The sequence below is a fragment of the Glandiceps talaboti genome, chromosome 5 (assembly GCF_964340395.1).
Source record: "Glandiceps talaboti chromosome 5, keGlaTala1.1, whole genome shotgun sequence".
NCBI lineage: Eukaryota > Metazoa > Hemichordata > Enteropneusta > Spengelidae > Glandiceps > Glandiceps talaboti.
In genome coordinates this window covers 20,734,499-20,744,365 of record NC_135553.1, presented here as the reverse complement: position 1 = coordinate 20,744,365, position 9,867 = coordinate 20,734,499, and the positions used below count along the sequence as shown (strand labels likewise).

At 35.2% G+C, this 9,867-nt stretch overlaps 1 protein-coding gene across 1 annotated transcript; it reads left to right on the top strand.

The window, feature by feature from the left end:
• Nucleotides 1-3,090: 3,090 nt before the first annotated feature.
• On the top strand, nucleotides 3,091-4,509 carry LOC144435474 (N-acetyllactosaminide beta-1,6-N-acetylglucosaminyl-transferase-like). Its single transcript, XM_078124068.1, has one exon. It carries the CDS (start codon nucleotides 3,091-3,093, stop codon nucleotides 4,507-4,509), a length of 1,419 nt encoding a protein of 472 aa, XP_077980194.1.
• The last annotated feature ends 5,358 nt before the right edge of the window (nucleotides 4,510-9,867 follow it).

The window sequence follows — 9,867 nt, the reverse complement described above, 5'->3', positions numbered from 1 at the left end:
GTGGGAATTGGGAGCAGTCAGATTTTACAAATAGGTTATTTGGAGAGGGCCACATTTAAGAATTTCAAAATGAAATGACGGTTCAGTCACAATTTACTATGACCAATTTTGATATAACTTTGAATAGGTTTTGTGTATTTCGCATACCACCATTGTCACCTTCCATCAGTTGTACAATAATATCAGAACAAGTGAAATCGCTGCTGACAACCATGTAGTGAATCAATTATGCGCTATTATGTCTCACAAGATATAAGGAGTACAGAAGAATGTGGTATAAGACATTCGGGTACACTCGTGCAGTGGGGATGTTGACCTCGGCCCAAGCAATGTCGGTAGAGGGGGGTGAAGCCTTCAGCTCTGTAGATAAGATCCAAACACAGGGAATAATCAGTAATGGGAGGGTCATGTGTTTTTTTAGAGAAAGGAAATTGTTGGAGGACCAAGTTTTAGAAAATGGTATCCTCGCGGACAGTCACATTTTACACAACAAATCCGACTTGATTTCCCCTGCTCGTCCCCTTGCCACTTTCAATTTGAATTGTTCTGATTGCAGGCGTTTACTCATCCGTCTCACAATCTCACCAAAGAAAGTTATTGTTTGAAGTGGCCTCTGACATACATACCAACAGTATACATACCAACAGACGTGATGTGACATACGAGGCGTGATTCAGTAAAAGCACTGACCTAGCTAATTACAATACACAATGACAACATAAAGGTAGCTACGTCACCTATTAAAGGCATATGGACGCGTAGCATTTCTTAGCTTGCTGTAACGTTGTTTCCCTTGTCTAAGGCCAAATAAAAAACGTTGTTTGGTTCCGGTTACCCGACCCACCTTGTTTTTCACGCCGACCCTGAACTTTTTGTTATGTATTCGAGAAAAATAATAATAAAATCGCGAAAATCGTGAAGTCTCACAAGAAATAGTGGATGCGGAAACTGACATCAACTTAAAACGACAATATAAAACTATAATTCTTCCAATCTGTAATAGATGTACATCTGATAGGAAGAAATAAACAACACATAGACAATTTGGAAAACAATGGAAAACCTGAACTAGACACTCACACATGAAAAAATATATAATAAAATAAAATTAAAAAATCTACCTACCCCACCTATTTTAAAATTGAATGTTATCAGAACCGCACAATTTTTTTTTCGCTTAGAGCTAATTATAGTAATATTCCACTACCACTTGGAAAGAACACAAGGGGCATACAGCGAAATGTCCTGTAAAACCTGAACGATTACTGGCCATTTACCTTCAATTGAAATATCCAGACAAGCATAAACACAAGATAAATAAGTCCCAGCTAAAAATGGCTCGGAATAGTACTCTTAACTTTGAAAATACGACAATTTTCATTAATTGTACGTTGTCTGGTACAAATTCCTCTGTATGCAAATATGCATTACATAAAACTTAGTGATCATATAAGATATAGCCAGCCATCGATAGCGCGTGATCTGAGCAAGCGCGTATTTGACACCCGTGTATATTTTGCACAATCCTCTGTCAATCGTCTCAGTTGTATGCAAATATCGTGAATTTATATCGATAAAATATAACTTTTTTAGACGTTTGGGTGCACCTGCATTTGCTTATGTTCCTTTCTCATAATTGCAAAACTCAACCCTAGTTCAAGTTGAGCAGATAGAAAGATGAAAATTTATTATGGCAAAAGAGCATACAATCTCAAAAATGGTCAAAATAATGTTTTTTTATGTATCTCCCCCTTACTCTTCTTGTATAGCGCTTGTATTGGACAGTGGTATATTTGTAGTAACAGGATTCGTATGATATTTTCCTTCGGGAAACAACAATCCAAGCAATATAAATGTCCCTGTGACCAAAATTATGGATCCTCAAGAAACTCATCAAAGTGGTAATTCAACATGTCAGTATAATTATGTATCTGCAGATTGTTTAATAAGAGACTTGGTAACAGTTTTGGATAAAGCAGTGTATTTTAGGTATTCGATAATCAACCTAAGCTTTCTGCATTTACAAAGGGGTGGGGTAACATTTTACAAATTGACTGTCGGGGGAGGGCCATATTTTAGAAAATGGGATTAGAGGGAGGGTCACGTTTTACTTTGACTTATTGCATTGCCTAACATTGCATTATTTTAGGTGTTTTGTCATCCCATTGCTGCCACCGGTTCCAAATTTTATTGCCATCCGGATTAGGGTTAGGGTTAAAGTTAGGGTTTGTGTTAGAGTTAGGTACATGACTCATATCAAATTGCTGCTGACAACCATGTAATAAATTAATAGCCAGTTGTGGTGTGAGGAAAGGAGTGGGTCTGACAAGTAACGGGAGCAGTTGGGTAAGATACCAGGGATAATGTTGTGGAGATGCTGACCTCACGCCTGACGATGTGAGGAGTGTGCCAATCTAATCATTGGGAGTTGAATTGTGGGCTTCAGCTCAGCCAATAAGATCAAAATACAGGTATTTGTTAATGCAATGCCTTCACACACATCGACATTCAGTAGTAGTGGGAAATTATCGAATTCCTTTAAAACTTTCAACATTGGTGGCAGCGGTGGAATGACGTCCTTGCCATTGATTCTTGGACTCATGTTCTTTTACATATCTGACATTTAACTTATGTTTTGAATAGGGGAGGGTTATGTTTTATTGAAAGAAAGCTGAGGGAGGGCCATTTTTTAGAACAACGGATTCGGGGAGAGTAACATTTTATACAACAGTCCAAGCCTAATTTCCCCCAGCAGCCCCCCTTGTAATTACTGAAGGCTCCCGTACACTTACTCAATGTCTACTCCTCTCTTTACTTCAAGTCATGACAAAGTCTTACAAAATATTCAGGGAATTATATACACCTTGAAGTTAATAAGCAATTCAAGTTGAACTTAAATTGGGCTATAATTCTAAAACTTGTCAACAGTTGCAGTTGGGACACACAATACTATACCGTGGATAATGTGTGAACTGTTTCTTTATTTTCAGATGAGGTCGAGGGCGTTTCAGTTGTTCACACTTTATTTTGGTATATAAGAAGAGCGCCATCAACGGTTTAGTATAACAACATAAAATCGAGTTTGCAAAGATGTCACATTTATATTCTAACAACAAGAAGTTCATCAGAGTTTTTGGAATGCTGCTTGTAATCAGTGTGTTGGTAGTTATTTTATTTTCGATTGCAATCGGTAGATTTTCTTCTCCTAGGGTTGGCACCCTTCACAACCTCGTAGGCACTACTGATCTGCAACTGTGGCCATCAAACGTACGCACAAATGCCAGTATTTACCGTTTGAAAAAAACTGAAGTCACATCAACATTTCGATATCGAACAACATTGACCAGAAGTGGTAATGCAGATATATGTTCCAAAATAATATTCGGTAAAGACAATATTAATACGACACGTGTTGAATCCGTGAATACTTACCTAAAATCCCAAATTGTAGATGACACAGCTTTCCAAAAACTGGCGAGCAATTGTACACAGTTTATCCAAGAAAGAGGGTATTCCAAGCCAGTAACAGAGGAAGAATTGGAATTTCCACTCGCCTTTGGAATATACATGTACAAATCGGTTTCACAGTTTGAACAGTTATTACGAACAATTTATCGTCCCCAAAACACTTACTGCATACACGTAGACAAAAAGGCTTCGACTGAAATCCATCAGGCAGTGCAGGCGATTACAAAGTGTTTCGACAATGTGTTCGTACCATCTCGACTTGCAACAGTAACATGGGGTTCCATCGAAGTTGTCAGAGCAGAACTCAACTGCTTGTCAGATTTAGAAAAGAGAAATCCAAATTGGAAGTATTACCTAAACCTAAGCGGACAAGAATTTCCTTTAAAGACAAACCTTGAAATTGTTCAGATTTTGAAAGAATTTCAAGGAAGAAACAACGTCATGAGTTTTATATTTTTAAAATCAGATGTTCTTTCTGAGCGGCACAAATTCAAATATGTTATCTCCAGCGGTACTGTCAAGCAGTCTGGTGAACGTAAAACAGAATCAAAACCTTTTGATGGACCTACCTTCAAAGGTGAACTTCACGTTGCGTTGACAAGAGAATTTGTCAACTTTGTTCTTTATTCCAACATTGCATTTGAGTGGTTTGCCTGGCTTAGTGATACTTTATGTCCTGACGAATTCTTTTATCAGACGTTGAGCAGATTACCTGGTGTACCTGGAGGTTATGAGTTTGTAAAGGAAGATACGATGATTGATGAGGTAGTAAGAGCCAAAATATGGCATGGTCCGTGCAATGGTAAAATAGTACGTGAAATCTGTGTGTATGGTTGGAAGGATCTACCAAGTTTAGTTGGGAGACCGCATTTATTTGCTAACAAATTCCATGCTGATTTCGACAGTGTTACTCTTGAGTGTTTAGAAGAATTAATAAACAACCGTACATACAACCCTATCAAACCAAACCTTCAATTTTACAAAAACTTCTCCACTTCATACCTTACTAGACACAATACTGATAGTGACGAGGTTCCTTGAGATTCGACATTTCCACGCATTCGGGATGTGAACCATTATACTTAATCATTGAAGTACGCTGGAATCTACACCATTTTATATGTTGCGGCCAACTCAACCATGTCACATTCGGTTCCAATCTGCTAATACGCCATCTAGTGGTAGCGAGTGGACAATGCTAGAGCTCGAGGTTCTTCTCTCGTCGAAAGCTCAATTCACAAGTTGAGATTTGAAGAATTGGTTTGATTGTTTGAGATGACTTATGCTTCACATGAAATGATGTCAAACGAGAAATACTTCTTTGAAGTGACGCGCATAAGCAAAGAGGCAATCATTATGACAGTTACATAATCCTTTTATCTTTTCTGCATATCACATCGCGATTTTTGTCAGTTATATCACCTACAAGTAACACACTTGTCTATGGTTTAGTATGTAATTATGAACACTAATGTTTTGTTTTTGTTCATAATAACTGTATTACTTAATTATATGCAAAAACAATTATAGTGAATATATTTCGCTCTGGAAGTATTTGCCTGTTAAAATGAGTCGAACATACAAATCTTCAATTCATGTCAGAACGTTTGAAAAACATAATCTGGCCAGCAAGTATATAGGCATTGTTTTCCCCAACAATTCAAAAGCTTTCTAATACAGATGTAAGAAAAATTTGATCTAGTTAATGTTTTTTTTAAAGTACAAAATGTGTTCTTATATAGTTTCCTGTGCTGCATCGTTGTGCATCATTATTCTGTACTTCCTCCAATCACCATAATGTCTATGTAGCTTAATCAGCCTTGTCTATGTATAGTTTCCCTTTATCTGACCTGTATATTCATTTTTATTTATCGCTCAAGATAAACATAAATATGACATGTATTAATGCTGCAAATTATGTATGTATATATGTATGTATGTATGTATGTATGTATGTATGTATGTGTGTTTATGTATGTATGTGTGTATGTATGTATGTATGTATGTATGTATATATGTGTGTATGTATGTATGTATGTATGTATGTATACAAGTAATATATGTATGTATGTATATATGCATGTATGTATATATGTATGTATGTATGTATGCATGTATGTATGTATGTATGTATGTATGTGTGTGTGTGTATGTATGGGTGTGTATGTATGTGTATGTATGTATGTATGTATGTATGTATGTATGTAATGTATACAAGTAATATATGTGGGTGTGTATGTCTGTATGTATGTATGTATGTATGTATGTATGTATGTATGTATGTATGTATGTATATATGTATGTATGTATGTATGTATGTATGTATGTATACAAGTAATATATGTATGTATGTATGTATGTATGTGTGTGTGTATGTATGTATGTATGTATGTATGTATGTATGTATACAAGTAATATATGTATGTATGTATGTATGTATGTATGTATGTATGTATGTATGTAAATATGTATGTATGTATACAAGTAATATATGTATGTATGTATGTATGTATGTATGTATGTATATATGTATGTATGTATGTATGTATGTATGTATGTATGTATGTATGTGTGTATATATGTATGTATGTATGTATGTATATATGTATGTATGTATACAAGTAATATATGTATGTATGTATGTATGTATGTATGTATGTATGTATGTATGTATGTATGTATGTATGTATGTATGTATGTATGTATGTATGTGTGTATATATGTATGTATGTAAATATGTATATATGTATGTATGTATACAAGTAATATATGTATGTATGTATGTATGTATGCGTGTGTGTGTGTATGTATGTATGTATGTATGTATGTATGTATGTATGTATGTATGTATGTATGTATGTACATGTATGTATGTATGAGACACTGCACAGACACCACACCATGTCATAAGCACTACTGAACCTTACAAGTTATAGTTCAGTTGTGCTAAAAACTGGCATATGGCATAACCACAATTTGATAAGATTAAGAGAATAATACAAATAGTTTCTTATGAGTAGTGCTCGAAAGGTATCGTCGACAGCGATGAATATCCCGCAAATTTCATGTAGAACTATAGCTCCGCTATTATGTTTCTAATCCATTATTCGGCAGAATCGGGAAATACCCCCTGACAAAACCCTCGCTTAGTTTTATAGATAGGTATGACATATAGCATAACCACAACTCGATAATTAAGAGAATAAGTCAAATCATATATTGTGAATAACGTTCATCGTCAACAGCGATGAATCCCCCAAAAAATCATGTAGTAACTGTTTTGTGAACATAGCTCCGCTAACATTTTTCTAATCCATTCTGCCGAATCGGAAAATACCTTCGCACAAAACTCCCGCAAAGTATTATAGATTTTGAAGACAAAATTTCACACAAAAGTGAAACCATACAGTTGCTGACTCAGTGCCATTACACTCGGTCTCATTCACTGGCAATATTAGCAATTATGAGTTTGAACAATACGAATGTATCCCTTCAATATAAATTGTTTGACCTCCGGATCCCGTAAGTTAATTCTTTCCAAAAAATACAATAACGCAATATCCCAATTCAAAACACATAATAACTCGCAACCATACCGCTATTTACATGGTATCAATCATCCATTCTGGTATATATACAAACTTATTACAAAATTGGATATTTATAGTATTTTTGTAAAACTGAACAATACACGTGTATTCCGGCTTTCATTCTTTTCGGACATATGGAGTTTCTCACAATTATCAGGCCCGTTTGTCATTCCAATTTTTTGTTTGTGCAAGTAAACCAACCAGATTTAATTGGCGTACAACGAAGTGCCAAATCTTCAGCATACATTAAAAGAAAAAGACTCAGGGATTTACAATCAATTGGAATACAATCGTTAGTCAAAAATCCCATTTCCAAGTTTTAATATACAATGAAAATAAAATAGGAGACAATACTTCTCCTTGCATTAACCCAAGAGTACTAAGAAAAAATCTGACTGGAAGCCATATACTGTAACACAAGACCTGACATTTAAGTACATAGACCGAATTATTTTCGAGATGTTACCCCTTATACCTATTTTTGATAGTTTATACCACAACTTGTATCGATTTACAAAATCAAAAGCCTTCTTGAAGTCTATAAATGCACAATATAAACGTTTTCTATTTGACAAAGATTTTGCAATAAAATTGTTCAAAGCAAATAGTGCATTCACAGTACTCAAGCCAGGCATAAAGCCAAACTGAGCATCGGTAATAACATCTTGGTTCGATGACAATGTAAGCAAACATTGATTAATTACGGCTGTGAAAAGTTTACCTAAATGACTTAATTCCTAAACTAATACCACGATAATTGCTGGCACCACCCTTTTTAAATATTGATACAAGTACTGCTGATGACCAACTTTCTAGAAAAAAAACTTTATGTAACACACAGTTAAAGATTTTAACTAAAATTGGGACAAGATAATCTTTACATTTATGAGTCTTCCCACGTTTTAACTTGCCGATAGCGTTCTCTAACTCGTCCTGTGTAATATTGGCCTCTAGTTCATCAAATACAATGTTGTGTTCATCGATAGCATATTCTTCCGCAGTCAACTGCAGACGACTGTAATTGTTTGAAGTACTCCGAGAACGTCCCCAAATTGACACCTAAACTACCCTTCTTCGAACGAGGGAATCCTTTAAAAAAAAAAATTGGGGTTATGTTTTTTTTTTCAAATTAGCAAGTATATCTCCTTCAGTATGCAAATAATATCGCTTACGCTTAGCTTCTAAAATTTTATATTTTCGTTTCTTTTCGTTCAAAAAGGTATGGTGCTCAATAGTCCTACTCCTGTTGAATTGGTTGAGTGCGCTCTGTAATATCGCTTTAGCTCATCATTAAACCAAGGTTTATCATGTACATTACGAGACAATATATTTACGAACATTGCTATTAGGTGTTCCAGATCGGGTAGCATAGGATTTACAGAAATGAGTGAATACCCCATCACTCAGCACACTAGTGAAATTATTATCAACGTTACTATTCATGGTAGCTTGTGAAACAATCTCAGTTTCATTGAAAGAAGTGTGAATTTTATCGAGATTCACTCGTAGTGCCTCACGACATCGTGGTGCAAGATTAGGGATCCAATGGTACTCTTCACGAACTCTCCCTGTACTGAGTTCGTTGTTCTCTACTTGTGGATGCAAATAGCTGACTGCCAATTCCACATGTAGGGGCGCATGGTCAGAATATTCATTAAAGTTACACACAATAAATTTACTAACAATAGGGAAAAATGATGGTGGTGTCAACACATATTCAATTACATACCCAACGCCGAAAACGTGCTACTGGTGTCACTTCTGGCGTACATGCAGGTAAGTAGGTGTTGGATTATTTCCGTAGTATTCTCTCCATGCCGTTTAAACAAATGTCACGATAATAACTGAAATTTTGAACAAAGTTACCAATATCACTGTCTACATTGACGATATAGTGTATTTCCAATTCCAGAAAAAAAAGTCACTGGGAAATGGTCTAGTAGGAATTTTTAGATAAAACCTGGAAGGCAACTTTTCTAGAGTAATTTAATGGTACTGAATCCAAAAAAAACATGCCTTCCTAGCAAAATTTTGAGATCTTGCCCCCCTCAAATTTGCATACATTTGCATAAATTTGACTTTTGGGGGGAAAATTTGATAGAAAGAAACATCTCTGAGTAAAATTACTTTTATAAAGCCTTCACAAGGCCTTTTGACTAAGTAAGATACATTTTTTCGAGGAATGTCTCATGGGAAAAAATTCAATACAGCCGCGATGTTGAATCCTTTTATATTGTGTATACTTTTCCTATATGACTTTAATACAATAGTGAAGTAATTAGATAATTGTACAAGGGTATTTCGTGGGAGCTCGTCAAACAATTTACCTTTATTAAGCGAATTCATTGTTGATTGAATTAATCACAAGTAAAGCTTCTCATAGTGTAGATCAGATTTCAGAAAATGGTACTAGGAAACGGACATGTACGTATTTAAAGTTGGAAGGCAACTTTTCTAGGGTAATATAATGTAATGGTGTGCTGAAACTAAAAAAACCATGACTCCCAGCCACAATCTTGAGATTTTACCACTCAAAATTAGCATATAATTTACATAAATTCGACTTTCTGCGAATATTAGATAAGAAAGAAACATCTTTGTGTAAAAGACTTTCTGAACATTGAAAATGAGTTTACCCCAATTTTTGACCAATTAAGATCATTTCTAGAGTAAAGCATCCAGGGAAAATTCAACACAGCAGCCATATTGAACTTGAATCCTTAGCCACTTTGTTTTTTGTTCTGTATGCAGCTTTTCCTCTATTCTCTGTATATTTACCAAAAGGTAAATAAATTATTTTTAACGGTAT